This window comes from Gorilla gorilla, chromosome X (assembly GCF_029281585.2).
Source record: "Gorilla gorilla gorilla isolate KB3781 chromosome X, NHGRI_mGorGor1-v2.1_pri, whole genome shotgun sequence".
Taxonomy (NCBI): Eukaryota; Metazoa; Chordata; class Mammalia; order Primates; family Hominidae; genus Gorilla; species Gorilla gorilla.
The window spans coordinates 17,604,304-17,630,335 of record NC_073247.2 but is presented as its reverse complement, the minus strand read 5'-3'; the positions used below and the strand labels follow the sequence as shown (position 1 = coordinate 17,630,335).

Sequence of the window (26,032 nt, the reverse complement as noted above, 5' to 3'; positions counted from 1 at the left end):
TACAATCACTGCTCACTGCAGCCTCAACCTGCCAGACTCAAGCTGTTCTCCCACCTCAGCCTCCCAGGTAGCTGGGACTACAGGCATGTGACACCACACCTGACTCTTCTTTTTTGTGTGTGTGTGTGTTTTTTTGTAAAGATGGGGTTTTGCCATGTTGCCCAGGCGACTCTTGAATTCCTAGACTCAAGCAATCCACCCACCTCAGCCTCCTGAAGTGCTGGGATTACAGGCGTGAGAGCCACCATGCTTGTACTTTTTTTTCTTTTTTTTTTTAATGGAATTTAGCCTTTCAAAAATGAAGAAATGTCTTTTGGTTTAATAGCCCCAAGCCATAGAGTCCCCAGGTCTGGTCACTCTGTCCCCCAGATTTGTGTAAATGGTTTTTTGCATCTTAGGTAATTGGCTGGGAAGTAGGGGCTGGGAGCTACTTACAAGTGGGCCCAGAACCAAATGACACAGCTATTCTGCCCAGCTTTTCTGGCTCAATTTCAGTTCCTGAGTGTTCTCAGGTTATTCTAAAGCTTAGAGAGTACAGAAAAGGAAGGAGGTTTTACATAATGGAAGCTGCATCCGAGGACACACAGAAGCACATGATGATACCATAAACCAAAAAACAACAGCACCATCGGGTGGTCAAGGTCACAAGAAGTTAAGAATGAACCCTTTTCCACTTGCAATTACATTCTCAGGCCCATAGACTTGAGATGGAAACTTTTGAGAAAAGGTGTGTGTCAGAATGCAGAATGTTTTGGGTTTTATAAGGTAATGGCGAATATCTCATGTCATATATAATAGCTCAAGCGAAGTCTTGGACAGCAGCCTGTGGTCACCCATGTTAACAGTTTTGCAGTGAGGCTGGGCGCAGTAGCTGACGCCTGTAATCCCAGCACTTTGGGAGGCAGAGGTGAGCAGATCACCTGAGGTCAGGAGTTTAAGACCAGCCTGGCCAACATGGTAAAACCCCGTCTCTACCAAAAAATACCAAAAAAAAATTAGCTGAGCATGGTGGTGGGCACCTGTAGTCCCAGATACTGGGGAGGCTGAGGTGGGAGAATCGTTTGAACCAAGGAGGCAGAGATTGCAGTGAGCTGAGATCGAGGCAGTGAGCTGAGATCGAGCCACTGCACTTCATCCTGGTGACAGAATGAGACCCTATCTAAAAAAAGTTCTGCAGTGAAACAAAATGAATACCCACAATCTGTGGGATGAATGAAGACTTTTCACTTTATGTTAGTTTTATGTTAGTTGGTTCAAGCTGGTGTCACTGCCAAGTATGTTAGAAAAACTCTGGGTTTTCAATGTTTTTATTTTCTATTTTTGGTTATGGACAAAGGATTGCAAACCTACATTTCTGAAGGCAAGATTTGAAAAGAAGTGGTAAAGTCCTGTGGGCTAAGAAGTCAGGTACTGGAAAAGCCACCTATGCTGAACAGAACCTTGGCCAAGTCACTTGGATGTGGATAGCTCCAGAGTTTCCTCATAGGCAGAAGAGGTGACAAGTTGAGACCCAGGGAATGCTTGCCCAATGACCCAGGTCAAACCAGCTGTGACAAGCTCTAGCAAAAACACAGAGCTGCCTGGCCAGCTGGAAAAAGAGCTGAGAACAGACTCAAAACAGTGATCTCCACACCTCTTCTGTGATCCCAGATGCCAGTTCTTATCTGTTTCCAATTTGGTGATTCTACACAAGAGACAGTTTTGCAACCCAAGAAACATCTGGTGATATCTGGAGACAAGCTTGGATGTTATAACTTAGCAGTGGGTGGGAGGTGCTGCTGGCATCTGCTGGGTGGAGCCCAGGGATAATGCCCAGCACCCTATGGTGCACAGGACAGCCACCACCAGAGAGTGACCCAGCCCCAAATGTCTGCAGTGCTGAGGTTGAAAAACCCTGCTCTAAGTAAGCTCTGTCTTACGCATTTTTTTTTTTTTTTTTTTTGAGACGGAGTCTTGCTCTGTCGCCCAGGCTGGAGTGCAGTGGTGTGATCTCGGCTCACTGCAACGTCTGCATCCCGGGTTCAAGCAATTCTCCTGCCTCAGCCTCCTGAGTAGCCGAGATTACAGGCGCGCGCCACCAGGCCCAGCTAATTTTTTTTTTTTTATTTTTAGTATAGACGGGGTTTCACCATGTTGGCCCAGCTGGTCTCAAACTCCTGACCTCGTGATCCACCTGCCTCCGCCTCCCAAAGTGCTGGGATTACAGGCGTGAGCCACTGCTCCTGGCCAGTCTTACACATTTTAAATGCTTATTTCAGGCCAGAGATTGTCATCCGGGAGGATGATTTTACCTACCAGGAGACATTTGGCAACATCTGGAGATATTGTGAGTTGCTGCATCCTACCATGCACTGGACAGCCCCTACAGCAAGGAATCACCCAGCCCCACGTACCAACAGTGCCTCCGTGGGGAATCGCTGGATAGACAAATTCATTGTGAAAGAGAACGTCCCGGTCTCTATCTCTAAACTAAAAATCTCCCAGTCTTGGAACTGCTAAGAGGAACCTGGACCCTAAGCCATCTCTGTTCCATCCCCCTGGGCTTTCTCCCAGACCTCACAGTTGAAGGTGCTTCTCCTAATTAGCCCTGTGCCAAGTCTCTGCCCTGCACTTCCTTCTCATAATAAGCATTTAATTATTATTGACATTGGTACTTGCAGTATTTATACTGCTTGTTTTCCTTCACAGAAAACACCTGAGGTGAGACTGGACTTCTGCTTCATCATTGCCACATCCTCTGTTACCTGTGTCCCTGGGGCACTGGGGAAGTGCTTGTTGACTCAGTGGCCAAGTTTGACAGGGGTTAATTTCCAACCAAGGCTCGAATTTTAAGGAGAAGACAAGATGGAAACAAAACAATGGTGACAGAACCTGGTCTAGAAAGCATGGCTTAGGACTTTTGGCCATAAACTCTTAATGCTTATTTTATTCAAACTTTTAAGGGATGCTCAACATCTACTATTTAGGTTTTTAATGCAAAGAGGAGTCATTATTATCTTTTTTTCATGCACTGAAAGCTTTTAGATTTCTGTCTCCTGATATCAGCTGTGATGTGATAATCTCATTAGAAATGAATATGGGGCAATTTCTCAGTTGGCAAATAGCAATGTCACTATAGACACCAACTCACAGGGTACTCAATAAAGCATTATCATGTGTTCCTTGAGACAAAGAGTACCTACAGTAAATGACACGAAATGGAGCAAACTTTCTGTAAAATAATTTTAACACTTTTAGTGATATTATTTTCAGTGAAAATTATTTCTAACATTCCTCCAACTCAATCTGCTCGGGTTGGCACAGAAGACAAAACTGATGTGTACATGAAATATGTTGATACTCTGATAAGAAGTAAAGTAAGCATGAACTGGACATCTTAATTCATTATAATTGCTCATAAGATAACAGAGAGTTTACTTGAAAGAGATCAAAGGAATTTCTTAGCATCTCTCTTTGGGGAAAAAATCATCCATTTGGTTGGTTCATAATTACTAGATTATGTACAGCATGCATTGCAAAAGTTAAATTGTTTTTGGATGTTCATTTTCTGCAATTAATATAAATTTTCAGAAAACAGTAACTGATCTCTGAACTACATACTCATTCTTCAGTTAACCTAGTTCTTTTATAGAGATGATCTTACATACACAAGTATACTGTAAAAAGTGCAGTAATAAACACCACATCTTAAAACCAACATAGCCTATTAAGAAACATTTGGCTTCAGCCGGATGCAGTGGCTCATGCATGTAATCCCAACACTTCGGGAGGCCTAGGCAGGCAGATCACTTGAGGTCAGGAGTTCGAGACCAGCCTGGCCAACATGGCAAAACCCCATCTCTACTAAAAATACAAAAAAAAAAAAAAATTAGCCAGGCATAGTGGCACATGCCTGTAATCCCAGCTACTCGGGAGGCTGAGGCAGAAGAATTGCTGGAACCCAGGAGGTGGAGGTTGTGGTAAGCTGAGATCGCACCACTGCACTCTAGCCTGGGAGACAGGTCGAGACTCCATCTCAAAAAAAAGAAAAAACAAAAAGAAACATTTGACTCCATGCATGGTCCTAAGGATAAACTGAGAGATCTACGTGTATGCCCCTCTAGAAGTAGGCATGTATGTTCTTTTTCCACTCTTTAGGATACATATTTCCACTCTTTAGGATACATACATATTAACATTACAGATATTGAATCTGTATATTTAAAATGAAAAAGAGTGAAACAACTGTTAATTCCTTCTCAAATTCATCCTTTAGAAAAGCAGTAAGTTGAAAGCTTAAAATCATGCCAATCTTTCAGGGAATGCATTGGATGGCAAAGACATCTCCCGCATAGACATCGTATCTAACTCAGAAGCAGTGGGTCCAGTATTTTCATATATGAGGTTAATTGATTTAATTTCTCTTTTGTGTAAACTATAGCACAAAATCCACCACTTCCTTTGCTCATTTCCTTTTAGGATTCTTTCCTCTAAACTCCAGTATTCTTTATACCAAGCTTGTGTTTTCAAACTACCACTCTAATCCACAAAGACAAACTATTTGGCAATTACTTTCTTCTCCTTATAGACAGCCTTGTTTCAGGGCAAATGAGCAAATGAAAACATATTAGATAAATTGTTGTAGGTGGTTTTACAGATATTTTCTTTAATGTAACACTACAGATAAAAAATGTATAAACTTTGATTAGTCCCACAGAAGAGAATTTAAAACTCCGCCTCCCAGAGCGAAGACTTGGCTCTTCTACTTATTCAATTAACTCTTAACATGCTGCTCTTGGGCTAGTCCAGGAAGGGAAATAAATAGAAACCTTTAGACTTCCTTTGAAGCAGTGCAACTAAAGTAAATATTCCCCGTAAGCAATTTTCTGTCATCACGTATCCCAACATCTTAGCAGCAGAGAAGAAAATATAATAATCATATTAAAAATGTAACTCACCAGTTCTTACAAGGCTTTCAGAGAGGGCTCTTTACTGGAAGACTCAAGACACTTTGTACGTCTCCTTCAAGGATCTCAAACAGCTTTTCATACCATCACATTGGACAAGTATCCCAGCCGAACGCTCATCGTGTGTGAATAATCATTTGACAGCCTGGGCAGTTATATTGGAGCATCATTGGCAATAAAGTCATCACTGAGTAATCAGCGAATCTATCATAAAAAAGTTATTTAACTGCATGTATTTCTCCACCTGGCCTTCCTCTCCCCCAGTGCCCCACACATTTTTAACATCACTCAGAGGGAAGCTGGACTTCCTTCACCAACTCATCACTTTGGAAGAGCTTTGGGTGCCAGCCCTGAATAATTAACTGCAATTCTTATTCACCTATTGACTCCCTAACCTGGAAAACAATCAGGAGTTCACTGAGAGCACTTCCTGTAGGCATTGAATTTTGCATTGCATGGTGCGCAGCAAGGAAAGGGAGCACGTGTTGAGGAAGAAGAGGGAGGCTATATAATGGTGGGGTGGGACAGACAAACAGTGATGATTATTTTTTCGATGAACAACAACATAGGACGTGGTTTTAGGATGAGAAGAGCAAGGGTTTTGTTTTTAATGATCTGTGGAGAGCCTGATGCGCCTAAGCCTTGCCAGCCTGTTTGTTACATGAGTTACACATACAACACAGTGCCAAGAGCCCCAAGGAATTCATTCTCTGTGTCAATACCACAGGGTTGGGCAATGAGCAGGGCTACCACTCAGCAGGGAGGTGTCCCATCAACGCTGATGAAACAGCAGGCAGTCTTCTGACCACACACCTTGGGGGAAAATCATACCCCAGGAAAAATAACCTCCAGTGTTTCTCTTTTATTAGTTTCCTCGTGTTGTTTGTTTTTACAGCATTTAGGGAAAAAGGAAAGGGAGAAAGAAAAAAAAAAGCCTAATCTGAGTCTTTGCTTCTATAAATAAAAAATTGCTTATTTCTAATTATTTTGTGTGCCTCTGGCTCTCAGTAGGCACTCAAATAATATATAAAGTAGCAGTGTTAGCCCATTTTCTAGTCTTAATAATAACTAAGGATTTGGGCATGCTGAAACCTGAAAAGTATTTTAACATGAATAAATACGACTCGGATTTTACCAAAAGGCCATGTTTTGTCTCCCAGGGTCTCTGTAAAACTTACTCATTGCAGAAATGTCTTATACCAGCTAGTGGTCAAAATTCCAGCACATCACATGATGTTTCTGGTCACTGAATGCTTTCAAGACCAAAGTTAAATGTCGAATGAAATGCTAAATCTCTGCAGCTTTAATTCCAGAGTAAGACTTCCCTTCCTCCCCACCCTACCCCCAGCTAAGGCATGCTTTTCATGGTCCTGAAACAGAGGGCACACACGGGGAAGCTTCTGGCTTTCTCAATTGTCATCCTCCCTCATTCCCCCTGCTGTGGTTACTGATCCCTCCACCTGGAGAGTAGCAGGAAAGGAAGGTGAAAAGGAGCAGAAGGTTTGTTCTTCTCTCACTGGTCCTGTCATGTGAAGATTTCAGGCAAAGCTGAAGGGCATTTTCTTAAGTTCTTGGAAGCCAGGACAGCTGGATCATCCCCATTTGCAACTCCTGAGATGCGGGCGATGTTGTCTCTTCCTCCAACTGGTTTTCAAGTGGTGCCTCTCTGCTGGAGTTTCCTCCTCATCCCAGCAGATTTTGTGGGGCAAAAGTCCAAATCATTAAGGTTATCTGGTTATGCATATTTGTTTGAGGGACTCTGGAAGTGCAACCTAAATTAACTCCCCCTAGTCCTTGAGATCAGAAGTCTCTAGAGCAGATCAGGCAGGGATCAGGTGCCACCCACCTAGGTCCCCCAAGAGATGCACAATCAAATATCAACCTCTCTGAGGAGTGTCGCTGAAGCCTCAACATTGGACTGAGGCTAAGAGAGATGCATGCCATGTCATTTGTTTTTATTTCATTTAGGAAACAAGAAAAAAGAAAGCCTAACTCCACTGGGGAAGAGGCAGGGCTATAATGCCACAGAAACCTCTTCATAAGCCCCCACTTCTCTCCTTGCTGTGAGGCCAGAGATCCATAGGGTTTCTGGTTATCTACATGGAAAATTCCTACAGGATGCCATTTTTTTCCATCTCATTTCACGATGCTGTCAAATGAGTATCCTGTTACAATAAATATTTCCCAGAATAATTTGTCTTGATATGTGGATGGAGGACTGTGGAGTCAGACAGACATGGCATTCTGATTCCAGCACCCACTAGCTGTATGACCTCCAAAAAGTGCTTAATCACTTGGGGCACCAGCTTTCTCACCAGTAAGGCAGGCAGAAGCATACATCTCAGGCCCCTCTAATCAATAACCCTTTATTGATTAGATATAATGTCCCAGGGCATGGTGCCTGGCCAAAAGAAATGGATGATCCTTTTTGGCAATTTTGAGAAGACAGAAGTGAAAAGATTTTACTTTACGAGCTATGAAAATTACTGTGCTTTAAGATCATGAAAAGCACAGACTTTGGTATATGAATCCACGTAGATGCTTAATGAAATTGTTCAGAGTTGAACCTACCTGATGTTTGACATTCCTATAACTGTGCCAACCATCAGAGGCATTGCACAGGAACCCTCAAGCTAACACTGGGCATGTCTTCATACTTGGGCCTCTACCCAGAAAGAACCCATTAGAGAGACTGTTGGTGGGAAATCCTGGAGTCCCACAGAAGAAGGGCACATGCAATCAGAGATAAGCAAGGGAACACTTACTCTCAAAGACTCGACAGGCAGCAGTCACATGAGCAAAGATTGAGGCTTGATAATTAGGGCCCTGAATCAAGGAACAAGCATCTCAATGCAAATTGGGCAAGTGGGATGAGAGCAACACGGTGCTCACAGAAGGGTTCTCCTCTTAGCCATGCAGAAGGAAGAGACCTGGAGCCCCAGAATCCAGCTTATAGTCTCCCTATTGCATCATCCACTACTGCACAAGACAAATAGCAGTGAGCTCTGTATACATTCAGTGGGCTCAACTATTCTCCTCCAAGCCATTTGCCAGCTTCATAAAGTCTAGAAACATTAAACACCAAAAGTGCTCTCAAATCTCTGGTTTGGGGACCCCCTCCTTGTCTATTAAAGTAAAGGGTATGGCACAGGAAAGGGCAAAAACATGTGGAAAACCCCAGAATTCCTCCTATGTGTGTTACCTGGAACATGGTTGGGGGCAGATCAAAGAAGGAACACAAAAAATCATGAATAGTTTCTAGGTATTTTTGCATATTTGTGGTTTTTAATTATCATTCGCTTCCCATTTTTCAGGAGCAGATTTAATCACAGCCTTCTCCTTGCTATACTGCATTTCCATGTTTCAAGTTATAGCTTTATTATTAAACCAAAACCCAAGTCCTAGTAAACTACCTTTCTTTAACTGGCATCCTAGTTTACACCAGGAGGAAGGAGTCATGGAAATTTATTGCCTCTAAGATTCTTTCAGAGTGGTTTAAATGGCCCTAGGAAATTGACTTGAAATAGATGCTTCCAAATGTTATTGTTTACGCACTAATACAACAGCAGCCAATAAACATATTCAATTGAAATGTGCCCACAAGAGAAGAAAATACATGTGTTGTACCTGTTTGACCCACCTACTTCACTTAGCCTATTAAACAACTCTCAAACCTGTGCAATTATATATAAATATATATACACACATATATTATATATAAAGACCTTTCACTTGAAGTTTGTTAAAACCACACATATATCCAAAGAGAAGCAAGAGCCAGCTAAAAATAAAAAACCCCACACACGCATGCATCTATATGTGTGTATATATGTAATAAATTTAAATCACATATACAATAACTCCTCACTTAACAATGTCAACAGATTCTCAGAATTTTTTTTTTTTTTTGACATAGGTTCTCACTATGACACCCAGGCTGGAGTGCAGTGGCATGATCAGAGCTCACTGCAGCCTCGACCTCCCAGGCTTAAGCAATCCTCCCACCTCAGTCCCCCCAAGTAGCTGGGACAACAGGTGCATGCCATCACACCCAGCTAATTTTTGTATTTTTTTTGTAGAGATGGGGTTTCACCATGTTGCCCAGGCTGGTTTTGAACTCCTGAGCTCAAGCATTCCACCTGCCTCAGCCTCCCAAAGCGCTGAGATTATAGGCGTGAGCCTCCATACCTGGCTGATTCTCGGAAATTGCAACTTTAAGAGGAGCGATATATAGCAGGTTGTTTCATTCAACATCATTTTGTTATAAAGTTGATGAGAAAAAAATTGGTTTTGTTATATGTGGCTTTGCTTAAAGTCACAGTTTCCAAAAACCTACCAACAAGTGAGAACCTACTGTAATCACCTTTCTTCTTAACTTTCTTAAAGCCATGCAGTTGCATTATTTGTAATATAATATTTAACATATACATTTGTGAATATATACAAACTAAATATATTTAAGTTATATATAAAGGCATTTCCTCAAGTTTATAAAAATCATGCACACCAATATATTATTTATATAGATTATATAACATAGGCATGGTATACATATATACATATAAACATATTCTGTTCCCTTTAAGATTCTTAAAATCTTAACTATTTGAGGTACCTAAGATTCTCATTCTCTGAATTTTACTCTGTAAATTTAGTCTGCTTTTCCAATGTGTTTGGTGTCACGCTGACTTGGCAAAATCCCACAGCCTTACTGAATGATTGCTTCAAGAAAGTTGGTGGTGAGGCAGAATGTAAGTCAGAATGGACCCTATGCTGAACAGTAGTCTGGTATTTCTAAAGTGTGTTTGAAGGAGATATTATGTTCTTTTTAAAGAGCATATGTGATGGTCCCTGTTGAGTAAGTTTGGGAACTGTTGTGTTAAAAAAAAAAAAAATGGGAAGACCATCGTTGACCACAGAAATGGGAGAGTTTCAAGTGAACACATGGCTGTGAATTGAGGAGGCAAGGACTCATTCAGCACATTTTCCAGGCTTATGTGATCATGGGGAAGCTGAAGGGAGAGGCTGTGCAACCAGCTTTCTGTTCCCTCTAGATGTTAGCTTGCACCAAGCAGCACAGGAGTTGGGTGCAAGTAAAATAAAGGAGAAAAATTTCAATCCTAGAAATGACTGGTTGGACCATGTTATCGCTGACATGCCATACTGACATCATAATTGAAGAAAACAAATGTTTCTTGTTTATTTTTTGAAGCTTCCTTTTCCTTATTTTTTTTTGCTGGTGTTTTCTAGAATACTTTTTTTCCCTTTATTTGCACATTCACTCCTGTGTTTGATTTTGATATTATCTATTCACGTTGTGGTCCTGATTGCTTACATACAACATAAGAAATTTTGAAAACATATAGGGAACATATTAATAGATAGTTTTTGCCTTTTGGCTCTTTTTGAGGAAGGAAGACCAACAGAGGTTGAACTCTCCACCCTGATCGTTTTCAGGTATATGACTTGTGGCAAGCTACCTGACTTTCCTCAAGCTCCATTTCTTTATTTCTGTAAGAAGAAGAATTCCATTGTTTACCTTGCAAAGTTGCCGAGTCAATGAAGTAAGGGATCATTTATGAAGTTGTAAGTACATCGTAATTATTTGAGGGCTGGTGGCTATTACAACAGTTGCTATGAAACAATGAGCCAACTTTAACCATAAACTAATCACTCTTTCATCTCAGACTCTCAGCATGTGGCCTTTATAAACACTTCGGAGAAGTGACCAGTGCACTAAGCAACTTGCATAAGATGTGACAGGAACTCAGAGCCTTGCAGGTGGGCATGTGGTTTATTCAGAAGCAGAGACGACGCAAGTCGCACATTAGAGATGGCACTCAGCACTCTGCGTGGTGAGCTCCAGCTGTGATTCCACTCAAGGAGAGAGGCTTCAGCGGGCAGGGCCAGTGGGTACCCCTCTTTGTGAATGTGGTACAAGACACAGCAAAGGCCCAAGTTGCTGACATCCCCATTTGTATCCATCATGGGTGTACAAACCCCTCACAGGTCCTGGAGGGAGGGAGCTAAGCCAGAGGAAACGTCAGGAGGGAAAGAAAAAAGGAAAAGAGGGAGAGAGGGCAGGAGAGGGGGAGGGAGTTTAGGAGGAGAACAGGAAGACAGGAAAAGAGAGAAGAAAGAAAGGAAGGGAAGGAAGCAGAGAGGGAGGGAGTTGAGCAGGAAGACAGGAAGGAAGGAAGACAGGAAAAGAGAGAAGGAGGAAAGGCAGGGAAGGAAGCAGAGAGGGAGGGAGTTCAGGAGGAGGACAGGAAGGAAGACAGAAAAAGAGAGAAGGAGGAAAGGAAGGGAGGGAAGGAGAGAGGGAAGGAGTCAAGGAGGAGGAGGACAGGAAGAAAGGAAAAGAGAGAAGGAGGAAAGGAAGGGAGGGAAGGAGAGAGGGAGGGAGTTGAGGACAGGAAGGAAGACAAGAAAAGAGAGAAGGAGGAAAGGAAGAGAAGGAAGCAGAGAGTGAGGGAGTCACGGAGGAGGACAGGAAGGAAGACAGGAAAAGAGAGAAGGAGGAAAGGAAGGGAAGGAAGGAGAGAGTGGAGGAGGAGAACAGGAAGGAAAACAGGGAAAGAGAGAAGGAGGAGGAAAGGAAGGGAGGGAAGGAGAGAGGGAAGGAGTCAAGGAGGAGGACAGGAGGAAGACAGGAGGAAAGGAAGGGAAGGGATGAGAGAGGGAGAGAGTGGAGGAGGAGAACTGGAAGGAAGACAGGAAAAGAGAGGAGGAGGAAAGGAAGGGAGGGAAGGAGAGAGGGAAGGAGTCGAAGAGGAGGACATGAAGGAAGACAGGGAAAGAGAGAAGGAGGAAAGAAAGGGAGGGAAGGAGAAAGGGAGAGAGGGGCAAGCAAGGAGGGAACTGTTTGGAGTCAGGAGCCCTAAATCTCAGAACAATGAGATGATAAAGGGTGGGGTGTGATGAAGCCTGAGCCCCTCTCTCAGATGTCCAGTCATGTCTAGTCAGTGAGAATCCTGGCAGGACAGAGGAAATTCGAATGCATGGTAAGGTCTGACCACATGCTTCACTTCTCCACATTTTTGGAGCACACATCCTCCCTTCACATGTGCTATTTTAGAATAGTGTGTGTCTACTTAGGCACTAACATTACGGATATTACGAAACATGATCTGTAATCATTAGTGAAGGCTATAAAGCTGATGCTGGAATTTCTACTTTCTTGTTATTAACTGGAAGCTACATTTTATTATTTTCATAGGCATGTCTTTAATCCCTCTGTCCATTTTTTGACAGTTGATTTAAAAATTAAATAATATAAGCCATAAATACACTTTACTTTAATATGTACATTGCATTATGCTGAAATCAAATAAAATGGTTGAGAGCAATGATGTCTCCCCTCCTCCCTGCAAGGATACCTGGAGAAAAGACCAGGACACAAGAACATTCGCCAGTGTTCACACAAATATTAAATGTTAGGGCTGGGTGCCATGGCTCCTGCCTGTACTTCCAGCACTTTGGAAGGCCAAGGCGGGCGGATTACTTGAGGTCAGGAGTTTGAGACTAGCCTGGCCAACATGGTGAAATCCCGTCTCCACTAAAAAATACACAAGTTAGCTAGGCATGGTGGTGGGCACCTGTAGTCCCAGCTACCTGGGAGGCTGAGGTGACAGGATCGCTTGAACCCGGAAGGAGGGGAGTTGCAGTGAGCCAACTTCACGCCACTGCACTCCACCCTGGGCAACACAGTGAGATCCTGTCTCAAAAAATAAAGTAAAATAAAATAAAAATAAATGTTGGTAAACTTAACACATTTGCTACTTCTTTACATTAAAATAATAATCCTGGCCGGGCGTGGTAGCTCATGCCTGTAATCCCAGCACTTTGGGAGGCTGAGGCGGGCGGATCGCAAGGTCAGGAAATCGAGACCATCCTGGCTAACATGGTGAAACCCCGTCTCTACTAAAAATACAAAAAACTAGCCAGGCATAGTGGCGGGTGCCTGTAGTCCCAGCTACTTGGGAGGCTGAGGCAGGAGAACGGCGCGAACCCGAGAGGCGGAGCTTGCAGTGAGCCAAGATCGTGCCACTTGTACTCCAGCCTGGGCGACAGAGTGAGACTCCATCCCAAAAAATAAACGAATAAATAAAATAACGATAATAATAATCCTAAGCCCCCTCCCCACAATGAAGTAGCTGGTATACCCCAGGAGGGGGTCAATGGTCTAGACCATTGGATGCCCTGGTTGAAAGGCAGATGCTGAGTTGGTCAGTCTGGGGGGTGGCAGCTGGGATTCTGCATTTCTAGTGAGCTCCCAGGGGATGCTGGCACTGCCAGTTCAGACCACATCTGTTATCCACCACTGCAGAGAAGCAAACTGGACCTCTCGCTCAGAGCCAGTTTGCACTCTGATGGTGAAGGGGTTCAAAAACAATGACCCTCCCCACACAAAAGTCCCAGATATGTCCGAGAGTACAAAGCCAGGAGTGGCGAATTCAGCCATCTATGTCAGGCTCCCTTCCAGAGCTCACTGGGCTTGGAGGAAAGCAGCAGCGGGAAGGGGTGAGAATATTCAGTGCCTCTGAAGCAAGAGACTTCCTAAGTCAGCATTGCTAAGCCAGCTATCTAGGGGAAGAAGGCAGGTAAGTCTGCAATGAGGAGCTCAAATTCAGGCCCCATCAGATGAAGTCAGAGCTTTCTGGTCTCTCAGCATCATCAAGAAAAGTAGACTGTGTACAGCCACTGAGAAAGATGGTCCCTAGTCCAACCTGTTACCCTCCATCTACGCTGGGCAAGATTTGTACCCCTAGAAAAGTAAAGAGAATAACAGGGCAAAGTGGGCTCACAGAAAACAGATACAGTAGACTGGAAACCAAATACAACAGATAACAAAAGCACAGAGACACAGGAACCAGGACAACAAACTAAGGAAGTTGAAATAAGCTAAGACTCCATACAGGATGGCATATATATACACAGAATAAATGGCATGTTTAAGTTTACATATTGTGTGAAAGAAGAGCATCTGTTTATTTGTCCCATTGTTAATGTGCTTTTGATGCCATCGTACTGTAGTTTACTGGATCATTTCTATTGTGTCTTAAAATTGTCAGGAAAAGTAAGCTATTGTCCCATGGGGAAAACACAATTGTACAAAAGTAAACTGTAATTCATGGAAGGAAATGCATCCCCATCAGCATAGAAACTGCCCATCTTTGGCTGTTGGAGAATTACGAAAAGCTAAAAACTAACTTGTTATATGTGTACAAACCACACTGCTAGAACAAAATTTCATTCTTTTCCAATCTAGCTTGTGACAGAGAAGCATTCACCATTCAGTTTTTTTTTTTTTTAAGCAAAGAGGAGTCTTCCATCTTATGCATAGAAGTGATGTTACTGAAAAGTGTAGAAAATAAGACTGATAAAAACATAATGTGAAGCATGTTTTCACATCTGTGGAGAGCTGAAGTACCTACGATTTCCCAATCTGTCTCTTCCACAATCGCTGTGAGGCTTTGCCATTTCGTCAAAATGGCACTGGGGCCTTTTTTCCTTTGAAAAATACTCTTTTTTGGCCGGGGGCGGTGGCTCACGCCTGTAATCCCAGCACTTTGGGAAGCCGAGGCGGGCAGATCACTAGGTCAGGAGTTCAAGACCAGCCTGGCCAACATGGTAAAACCCCGTCTCTACTAAAAAATACAAAAATTAGCTGCGTGTGGTGGCTGGCATCTGTAATCCCAGCTACTCGGGAGGCTGAAGCAGGAGAATCACTTGAACCCAGGAGGCTGAGGCTGCAGTGAGCAGAGATTGCGCCACCGTGCTCCAGCCTGGGTGACAGAGTGAGACTCTGTCTCATAAAAGAAAGAAAAAAGAAAAATACTCTTTTTTAATTTAATGACTAAACAGAAATGTGAGGTGGTTACAATACCAAAAAAATAACAGTAACTCTGACATGTGTGCATCCATTTGTTTCCAGAGAATGGAAGGAAACTGGGAGGGAGAATTCTACAGACTCCAGGTGGGAAATACTGTCATACTTACTGTAGGTACCACAGCTATGTGTGTGCAATGCATCTATTATGGAATTGTGTTCCCAAAAATATATGTTGGAGTCCTCATCCCCACTACCTCAGAATGTGACCTTATTTGGAAACAGGATCTTGTCAGAGGTAATCAAATTAAAATGTAGTTATTAGGGTGGTCCTTAGTCCAATAAGAACGGTGTTCTTATAAAAGGAGAAAATTCGGACACAGAGACACACACAGAGGGAAGACGATAGGACAAGATACAGGGAAAGGAAAGCAGGTTCAAGCTGAGGAGAAAGACCTGGAATAGGTCCTTTCCTCACAGCCCTCAGAAGGAATTAAGACTGCTGACATCTTGATCTAGGACTTCTGGCCTCCAGATCTGTGACACAATACACATCTGCTGTTTAGGTTACTTAGTCTGTGGTACATTATTATGGCAGCTGTAGTAAACTAATACAGAAACCACGAATGACTGTATTTGAGGCGCAAGTCCCTTCCTAATTTGCTCATAAATTGCCTTCTCTGAAATCCCGTGTCCTCAAAGGGAAATCACGATTGCATTAAATGGGGGAAGCTCTCTTATAGTACCACCTCTAAGAACACATAATTTTATTGACTATATATTATGCACTGGTACTAACGGCTTGGCCTGCCTCACCTCCTTTATCACCTCCATTTTACCCAGGAGGAAACAGACACAGATGCACTTTGTCTATCATAGATAATAATTCTTGCTGAATCCAGGCATGCCCCTGTCCACTATGTCTGCACTAAACTAGAAATACACTCTCATGTTTACACCTTTTTTTTTGTCTTTTTCCCCTTTTGTGGAGAACAGGGTCTCGCTATATTGCCCAGGCAGTTCTTAAACTCCTGGGCTCAAACTATTCCTCCAACTCCCACTTCTGCCTCCCTAAGTACTGGGATTACAGGTGTGGGCCACTGCGCCCGGCACACCCTCACGTTTTTAAAGTCTTGAAATTCTCCTATTTCCGCTTCTCAAAAGGTCCAATCCTTTTCCTAAAACGTAAATATACCACATAAACGAACACGAAATAGAAACAGGGACAAAAAAGTATTTTTTTGACGATGGCAAACGGGAAAAAAAAAAAAGAAAGCTGTTTAGGTGGCATTTGAAAAGTTAAAAAAGAAAGAAAACTCAGAGCAGCCCAAAAGATAGATGATACCTAAGAAGGCATAACCAGCAAGACATGTTGACTATTAGTATTATTTCAGCATCCTCCTTGAGCAGCTTGGCTTTGCTCTGGGACAATGCACCAGCCTGGGATGCTCAGAGATGCAGGCACGGAGGTTGTGCAGCCTCTCCGCACACTGCGCATGCGCGGCTGCCGGTTCAAGTCGCGGTCCAGGACCGCAGGGAGGCGGGCAAGCGAAACTGAGAAAAACCCACCCACGGTCCAGGGACTGGGGGCTCGGGCGAACCCACCCAGGGACCTCCTGACCAAGGCCATTTGTCTGCAACCTGATGGCTAGAAGTGATACCACCCTGAGCATCTTCAACCCCCTTTCCCCACTCTACAGCCCCTTGTGCTGTCCCTCCTTCCTCATTCACACCCCTGATCCAAACTCAAGCACTGAATTTGTCCCCAGACGAGGGCCTCGGCTCTCCGCGGCCGCTGGCTGAGTAGCTTGGCCCGATTCCGGGTGTGAAGTGAGGAGGAATTGATGCGGGTAAACGTATAGCGCCGGCCCGCGCCGCATCCCGGGTCTGCAGCTACAGCTGCGGCGAAAGCCCAAGGTGCGCGTGCGCGGAGCGCCACTTGGCAGCCCAGGACGCGCGGGCTCGGAGCCGGGCGAGGGGCCGCGGGAGGCGCGTGCGCAGAGCGACCCCGGGCGCGCGAGAAGGCCCTGAGTGCGCGTGCGCGGGGCGGGCGGGTGCGCGCGCACTTCCTCCTCGCCCCGACCCAGACCCAAAAGGCGTCACCATGGCGGCGCCCCCGCAGCCCGTCACCCACCTCATCTTTGACATGGACGGACTTCTTCTGGGTGGGTAGTGTGCAGCCGCCGCCTCCCGTAAGGGCGGTCTTGGGTGGGCGTGGGGACGGTCGGCGCGGGGTACGTCACGGCCGGGGGGCCGCGGCGGGGCGGTGTTCTTGCAGGGACGCTCGGGCTCCCGCGCGCTCTGCCCCCCGCTGGCCCCGAAGTCGGGCGGCGGCCAGGAGCGCCCGCGGGCCCATGTCCGGGCTGGCGGGCGCGCGTGGCCGCGGCGTCTACGCGGCCCCAGCACCCGCTTCCGGTCGGCGGCCCGCGCGTGGGGCCGGAGCACGTGGGAGCAGTCCCTGGGGTCCACCGGGCGGGCGCGCGGCTCCGCGTCCTCTCCTCAGAGCGAGGCGCGGCGGGACCTCCGCGCTCTCTTTTCGGTTACGCATGCGTGCGACCTTGAGCGGTGCCCAGCCTCAGCTTCCCCGTCTGCAAACTAGCCTGGAGGATACTTGCCTGCCTGCTCCAAGGTTGCTGCTGTGGGCGCACTTTGATGGTAGCATCCTGCATGGTAGCGGTTCTCTACCTGGCGGTTTTGCAGCCCTGAGGGCATCTGGCAATGGCGATGTCAGGAGACATTTTGGCTGTCACAGCTGGCGAGGAGTGATGGGGTCACTGGCATCTAGTGGGGTCCAGACCAGTGATACTGTTAAACTTCCCGCAGTGCACAGGAGTGCCCTATGCAACCATAAGGAATTATCCCGCGCCGTCAACAGTGTAGAGGCACAGAAGGTCCGTCAAGTGGCCTGGCTGCCTAGGGTGACCAGCACCGGGGACATCACCTGTGGGCTACTTGTAAATGTAGAAGCTGGGGCCCCACCCTACCCCTGCCCAATCAGAATCTGCATTTTAAGCGCGTGAACGTTTGAGAACAGCTGTTCTATCAATCCGAGGCATTAAGAAACCCTTGGCAGTGTACTAAGGTAGTCAGTCTTAGCACATGTGAACTTCACCAGCCAAGAGGAATTCAAGCAGAATTCAAAGAATAAAACCCTGTTTTTAACTCAAGACAGAACTATGCTGAGCTCTACCGAAAGCCTTGACACAGTTAACACTATGACACATAATCACCAGGAGGCTTCATATATCTATAAACATGTCTGCATACTCTTTGTAGACAGCTGGCCTGCTTGGTTACGTATATCATTCCTTCATTTCAAAACCCTGCAAGTTAGGAGGAAGTATTTGCATGTCACTAATTTAAAAAAAAAAAAAAAACCTGCAGCTCAGAGAGGTAAAGCTACTTGCCCAAGGTCACACAGCTAATAAGCCAAGCTGAGAAACGATTCTGGATTGATCCAGTTCTAAATATAAATGATGTTGAGCTCATCTTAAATTGTGAATGTGACCTTGTTTCTGCTCATCATATTGCTGGGTAATTCCCTAGCAGTGTTTCCTTTTAAAAAGGCATGCAGAAACCATTCTCTTCATTTTATGAACACAGAGGTGTAAACGGATGAATTCCAAAGGAAAAAAAAATCCCCATAGAGGTCACTAATTGGAGCCAACGGTGTATGCAGCTACTAAATTTGAAATGACTCAATTTCAGAAAGCTTGTGGGATACATAGGTATAGTTTGTAGACATGAATTTTCCTACTCCGGTGGTCAAGAAGTTAAATTGTCAAATAAATTTCTTATCCTCTAATAAAGGTCCAGAGAACCTGTTCTGGGAGTCTCATGAATTTTAATACCAAACAAGATGTCTCATTAAAATTAAATTTATTAAACTTCTAAATGAGCTTGGTGCCTAATTCTGATTCTGGATTCGCACATAGCCATGCCCTGAAGTGATGAATGTGACTTAAATGGCATTACAAGCATTGACCTCACATTGTTACCCAATCCTCTGATCTAGTCAGATAACCAAGAATTAGTGCTATTTGGAAAAATAAGCCCTGCTTCTTTTTATTCCCCCCCCTCATTTTCTGCCCATTTCCTCCTTTCCTGCCCTACCTCTTCTTTGAGGTGGTAAGGCCTTGCAAAACTTTCTTGGAAATATACCTTTGTTTATCCCATTCTTTCACCAAATGTGTAAATATAAAACACAGCTTTCCAAGATGTGCCACTTTAATTTAATCTACCAGATTATGCCTGCTCTCATTCTTTAGCACCTCACTTCAGTGTATCTGTTGTTTGCATAACAATATATTATCAATTTATAATGAGTTATTTTACAATAGGTCTGTTTTTCGGGAATTTTGAATACATTTTTCTAGGAAGTTCTGTTTGTCTATGTAGCCCCAATACTTGCATATTTGGGGAAGTAAAATTGAAAACGAATAGTTTCATGGAGGATTGTTAACATTAGAGGAGAAGATTGTTTAATCAGAGGAGAATGAGGAAGTAAATGGAGATTTTAGAGGAAATGTTGACCAGGAAGAAAGCCAGGACACTTTCCCATGCTTTTGACATGCACGATGCTGTTAGTTGTCCTTTAAAAAAAAAAAAAAATACACTTCGGTGTCTCTTTCTCATGACCAAAGTAAGAGTCAGTTATGATTTAGGTAATATTAATAATTTTGGCTCTCAAATGCCATTCAGAGAAAGAGAGTAGGGGAGTGGGATTAGTTAAAAACTGGGATGATTTTGAAAGAAGAAGATGACAATTATTAAACAGTATCTCAGCAGCTGGACAGGGAAGATTATTCTGTTTGTAAATAACTGAAATTAGGAACACAAGAGATGGTCCCAATTTCTTTAAAAGAGAAGACAGTTTGTTGTCCAGAGCAGTTCTGTCTCATAGAATTGAGCCAGGTAAAAATTTTGGGGAGCAACTTTTAATAAGTAAAAAGATATAGATGACATTGATTTGGATGATGTATGTTATGTAACCTAATGTATCAAAAATATTATTTAATACAAAGTCAATATAAGAAAATCTTTGAAGTGTTTGACATTAATTTTGATACTAGGTTCTCAAAATCTGTGTGTGTTTTATACATACAACACATCTTAGTTTGAACTAGCCTCATTTCGGGCACTCTGTAGCCTCATTTGGTGGGTGGCTACTGGCTTGGACAGCATGGGTCTAGGTCTTTGTGGAGCAACCCAAGATGTCTGTTGATAATGGCTATGCTGGGAGGGCCAGGCAGAGGGTGGGTGTTAAGAATATTCAGAATTAGGAGTTTTGGTGTATGTAAAATGTGGTATGTGTAAAATGTGTTTTCTTGGAGTCTAATACAGAATTAAAATCCTTTTAAAATCAAAGGAAAATAAGCTTATTTCCAAATTCTTAAATATCGTAAAATAATAAGGTAGATCTGCGAAGGGTAATAAGAACATTTGCAGTGTTGACCATAATATACCATATCTTTATAAATCCAGATTTCAGGATTTTAGTGAGTGACTTCTACTTCACCTTTAGTAAAATGAAGACCTCTTCTGTGCCTTCTTGCACTCCCGTAGCTTCCTCCTTGCCAAATAATAGCACTTGAGACTATAAGTGCCTGCCTCACTGTCTGGGGCCCAGGAGACCCTAAAAGGTCATGGAGGTAGGGTCTCTGTGGGGATCACCAAGCCCAGTACTGATGGGATTGTGGGCTGCCTGAGACAGTTGACAGTCATGTCCACTGTGTGGCCAAAATTCCACAGACATAGCATGAGTGTGTTTTGCGCTGTCATTCTTTGTTAACTTCATGTAGGCGGTTTCTTTAGACACCGGAACATCCATATAGCTGATGACAAAAATAGATTTTTCTTATGTAATATTAGCGCATGCCCTAGGTGGATTGTCAGAAGAATCTATGTATGTTGTCATTTGACTCCATGAAATACGTCTGAGGTTTAAAAGTGCAGCTGACAAGCTTTTCAGCCTCAGTCGGTTCTTACTACTTGATGTTATCAAGTCATTCGTTCCAAGTGGGATTTCTAAGAGTTTTGGCACATTTCTGAGGAAGGTGGAGCAAAGTGAAGGATCATTCTGCATGCTTCCATAGGTGGTTATTGTTTAACCCCAGAACGTGCAGTGATCCTAGTTGGAATGAGATCGTAATCACAATCTCCCCTCCTTCCATCATTTGTAATGGGTCTTGCTCTGGATGTCAAAGCAACTCTGGTGGTAGGTTCACATTCTTTCTTTGCCCTGTCTTCCCTGGGGGCTGACAGTGTACCCTTGGGTTTTAACCTTGCTAGGTGAAATGTAGGTTCTCTTCCACGTTTGCAAAGGAGATGGCTGAGGGTGGAGGCCAGTGTGAGGGCTTGGGACAGAGATGAACCCTTATCTCAGGGGCCATGATTGGCCTTTCACTACAGGGTAATCAATGAGTAATCTGTTGTTTCTGGAAACTGAAAAGGCTTCTGGAATATAGAAAGCACAAGACACGTGTGTTCCTATTAAGGGTCCGAAGAGATTTAGAGTAAGATGCTATATTGTATGTCGGAGAAACAGCATCAGATTATAGATTTAGCTCCCTTTGGTTCTGTTTTCTAATTGACCTGAACCATGCCAACCTTAAGTTCTTGTAGTAAGTGGTTGGTTGTCCACTGCAGCTGTTTCTGTTTCTAGAATAATTGAGAAGGGGGTAAAACTTAAATTGCAAAATTCTGCAGATAAATAAGAGTTTTGTCCAGCTGGCAACACAAATATTCAGCAGATTCTAGGCATGCAGGTGTAAAATATCCTTTTCTTTTTTCTAGCTCTTTCTTTCAAATAAAAGCAATATGGTTTTATTTAGAATCTTTAAGTAAACTGGATACAGGCATATGTGAGAACTATTGTGGGTTCAGTTCCAGACCATCACAGTAAAGCAAACATCGCAATAAAATTAGTCACATGAAGTTTTTGGTTTCCCAGTACACGTAAGGTTAGGTTTATACTATACTGTATTCTATTAAGTGTACAATAGCATTATGTCTAAAAAATGTACATAACCTTAAATACATTTTATTGCTTAAAAAAAAAAAAGTGCTAGGGATCATGTCATCCTTCAGTGAGTTGTAATTCTTTTGCTGGTGGACGGTGTTGTCTTGATATTGACTGTTGACCAGAGTAGTGGTTGCTGAAAGTTGGGGTGGCTGTGGCAATTTTAAAAAATAAAACAGCAATGAAGTTTGCCACATCACTTGATTCTTTCTTTTACAAAAAAATTCTCTTTTGGCGAGGCATGGTGGCTCATGCCTATAATCCCAGCACTTTGGGAGGCAGAGGCAGGCAGATCACTTGAGGTCAGGAGTTCGAGACCAGTCTGGCCAACATGGCAAAACCCCATCTCTACCAAAAATACACACACAAAAATTAGCCAGGCATGATGGTGCACACTTGTAGTCCCAGCTACTCAGGAGGCTGAGGCCCGAGAATCACTTGAACCCGGGAGGCTGAGGTTGCAGTGAGCCGAGATCCCACCACTGGACGACAGAGTAAGACTCTGTCTCAAAAAAAAAAAAAAAAAAATTGGAGTCCTCTCAAACTCTGCTGCTGCTGCTTTACCAAGTAAGTTTATGCTAATATAGTGAATCCTTTGTTGTCACTTCAACAATGTTCAACAACATCTTCACCAGAAATAGATTTTTATCTCCAGAAACGACTTTCTTTTCGCGTCCCTAAGGAGCAGTGTCTATTCAGTTCAGGTTTCATCCTGAGATTGCAGCAACTCAGTCAAATCTTCAGGCTTCACTTCTAATTCTAGTTCTCTTGGTATTTCCATCACATTCTGCAGTTACTTCCTCTGCTGAAGTCTTGAACCCCTCAAAGTCATCCATGAGGATTGGAATCAACTCCTTACAAGCTCCTGTTAACATTGATATTTTCATCTTTTCCCATGGATCATGAATGTTGTGAATGGCATCTGGAATGCTAAATCCTTTCCCGAAGGTTTTCCATTTACTTTGCCTAGATGCATCAGAGGAATCACTATCTATGGCATCTATAACCTTAGGAAATGCATATCCTAAGTAATAAGACTTGAAAGTTGAAGTTACTCCTCAATCCATGGGCTGCAGAGTAGACGTCGTGTTAGCAGGCCTGAAAATAACACGAATCTCCTCGTACATCTCCATCAGAGCTCTTGGGTGACCAGGTACGTTGTCAGTGGGCAGAAATATTTTGAAAGAAATCTTTGTTTTTGAGCAGTAATTCTTAATAGTGGGCTTAAAATATTCGGTAAACCATGCTGTAAACAGATGTGCTGTCATCCAAGCTTTGCTGTTTCATTTACAAAGCCCAGGAAGAGAAGATTCAGCATCATTCTTAAGAGCACTAGGATTTTCAGAATTGTAAATGAGCATTGGCTTCAAGTTAAAGTCACCATCTGCATTAGCCACTAACACAAAAGTCCGCCTGTCCTTTAAAGCTTTCAAGCCAGGCACTGACTTCTCCTCTCTAGCTATGAAAGTCATGGGTGGCATTTTCTTCCAATAGAAGGCTGTTTTGTCTACATTGAAAATCTGTTTAGTGTAGCCACTTTCATCGGTGATCTTAGCTAGCTCTCCTGGATAACTTGCTGCGGCCTCTCCATCAGCACTTGCTGCTTCAAGGAGCTGTTCAAGGACAGAGCAAGGAGCAATTCTTTCCTTAAACCTCATGAACTTCTGCTAGATTCAGACTTTTCTTCTGCAGCTTTCTCACATGCCTCAGTCCTCATAGAAGTGAAGAGAGTTAGAGCCTTGCTCTAGATTAGGCTTTGGCTTAAGGGAATGTTGTGCTGGTTTGGTCTTCTACCCAGATCATTAAAACTTCCTCTGTCAGCAATAAGGCTGTTTCACTCTCATCATTCACGTGTTCACTGGGGTAGCACGTTTAATTTCCTTCAAGAACTTTTCCTTTGCATTCACAACTTGGCTAATTGGGTGCAAGAGACCTAGCTTTCAGCCTATCAGCTTCTGACATGTGTTCCTCACTAAGCTTAACCATTTCTAGCTTTTAATTTAAAGTGAGAGATGTGTGACTCTTCTTTTCTCTTGAACTCTTAGAGGCCATTGTAGGGTTATTAATTAGCCTGATTTCAATATTAGTGTGATTCAGGGACTAGGGAGGCCTGGAGGAGAGCAAGAGAGATGGGGGTCTATGGAGCAATCAGAACACACACAACATTTATCTATTAAGTTCTGTGACTTATATGGGTGCGGTTCATGGTGCCCTAAAACAATGACAATGGTAACATCAAAGATCACTCATCACAGATTGACGTAACAGATGTAATAATGAAACGATTTGACATATTGCAAGAATTACCAAAACGTGACACAGACACATCACGTGAGACATGCTGTTAGGAAAATGGTGTTGATAGACTTTCTCGACGCAGGGTTGCCAAAAACCTTGAATTTGTAAAAACTACAATCTATGAAGCACAATAAAATAAGATATGCCTATATAATATGGGACAGCAGTGCATCGTTTTGTTTTGTTTTGTTTTTTGAGCCAGAATCTATTTTTCTCCTTGAAAAGCTATATGTTAGAGATTATTTGGTCCTTTTTATCTTTGCGATTATTCACTCTTTACTCTGATTCTATTTCTTTTTTTTTAAACTGCTATAATTTATATACTATTTTCTGTCATTTTTCAGGAGTAGATGGAGACTTAAAGCAATGTAAAGGAGCAAGGTAAATGATATCTCCTAAGAAATGTCCCCTGAAAGCACTCCTTATATAGATGCTCAGGCGACTGGTCAGACCTTCCGATGAGATGTTTGAAAAGTGATTGATAGGCAGTCTGTAGGTAGAAAGCACAATAGTGTTATTCTGGAATACATTACACTTGAAAATAATGCTCCTACCATCGGCTATAAGGGAATTTCAGTGATTAATAAATGCAGCATTTAATATATTAAGAGCTTCCTTTAATAGTGTTAAAATGGTGGAAGGAGGCAACCTTGATTTTGTGTTGCAGATATTTGCAGTTTAAAATTGCCTTGTTGGTGCTTAAAGAGCATTTTTTTGAAGACATAGTAATCCTAACACATGCATTTCTACTGTGTAAGAGCACAAAAAAGAAGACTTTTACCCATGGCTTTTCATAGCTGGGCCGTCCATGTGGCTTCTCTTCACATCCCTTTTCAGCAATGTCTGGCAGATAGATCACCACCTTTCCTGATCCTCCTTTATCCTCTGTCTCCCTCGTGTCCTTTGCTGTGATGCCAACAGTGAGTAGCAGCTAAGGACCCTGGTGCAGCTGGTCACGTGGCAAGGTGCCTGCGTATGAGAGGAGGATGGTCACCTCTTCACAGCCATGCCTGGCAGGCAGTTTCATGGCATTGCTTGTGGCGCTTGGTGGGGCCCTTGACTCTTCTCTCTGAGCTCTGGGAGCTGGGCCGAATGATGTGCCCTTTTGTGATTGATGGCGCCTTATTTAAAAAACACTGCAGATGACATAGCTGTTCAAGGACAGAGCAAGGAGCAAACCACAGTTTGCTCTTTGACTCCCAATAGACTGTTCCATGTGTCTATGAAGTAAGAGCAAATGGTCATAGTTGGCACATCGAAGCTTATCTGAGCCTTCAGACAAAAGCCAAAATAAGCACCAACCCTCTCTCCCACTTGTGTCAGCTGCCATGCACATGAAAGAGAAGCACATGGTCCTTGAGCACTGTGCGCCTGTCTGCTCTCTAGCCCAGCACTGTGTATCCAGCAAATCTTTCTGCCAGGATGGAAATGTTCTGTAACTATACTGCATCTCATGGGAGCCACAGCTGGAAACTGGGTTCATGAGATGTGACTCATGCAACTGAGGACCTGAATTTCTCGTGTTATTTAAATAGCCCCCAATGACTAATTGCCAAAACGTAACATAGAGACACAAAATATAGAGTGGACAGCACAACTCTAGAGGAATGCATTCACTCATCCTTAATCTATTTAGAAAATACTCTGCTGGGTGTTACAAAGGCTTCAAAATTAGTCTCTTCCTTTAAGGATCTTAGAGTCCTGCTGGAATCTAAAACATGATTGGTAAAATCTGTGAATAATTGCTAATGATATACACAATAAGAATGTGTTAGCAACAGTGCAGGATTTTGAACTGAAATCACGTTTGGGGTAGCATACTGTCAAGGATAGATAGGAGCCAAGAAGAAAAATGGATATTCCAGACCAGGAGAAATGGCCAAGCCATAGGCATCTTTACTAAAGCATAGAAGAGAGTCGTTTTTTGTTGTTGTT

The 26,032-nt window shown here is 43.3% G+C and overlaps 2 protein-coding genes across 5 annotated transcripts in view; one reads left to right on the top strand and one right to left on the bottom strand.

Annotated features, from left to right (window-relative positions):
• Positions 1-17,760, bottom strand: part of STS (steroid sulfatase) — a 209,365-nt gene extending 191,605 nt beyond the window's left edge. Inside the window, exon 1 of one of the 3 annotated variants that reach the window (XM_019019520.2) lies at positions 17,394-17,760. The gene's annotated coding sequence lies outside the window, so the exon portion shown is untranslated. Of the gene's footprint in view, positions 1-4,937; positions 5,146-16,912; positions 17,328-17,393 lie in introns of those variants that run through there. The other 2 variants (XM_019019518.4, XM_055376633.2) reach the window with 2 other exon arrangements.
• The window catches only part of PUDP (pseudouridine 5'-phosphatase), a 99,384-nt gene continuing 90,070 nt past the window's right edge, over positions 16,719-26,032 (top strand). Inside the window, exon 1 of one of the 2 annotated variants that reach the window (XM_004063752.3) lies at positions 16,719-16,943. In XM_004063752.3, the coding sequence (XP_004063800.1) occupies positions 16,883-16,943 (61 nt within the window). In that variant the 5' untranslated portion in view covers positions 16,719-16,882. The remainder of the gene's footprint in view (positions 16,944-26,032) is intronic. The other variant, XM_004063755.3, reaches the window with a different exon arrangement.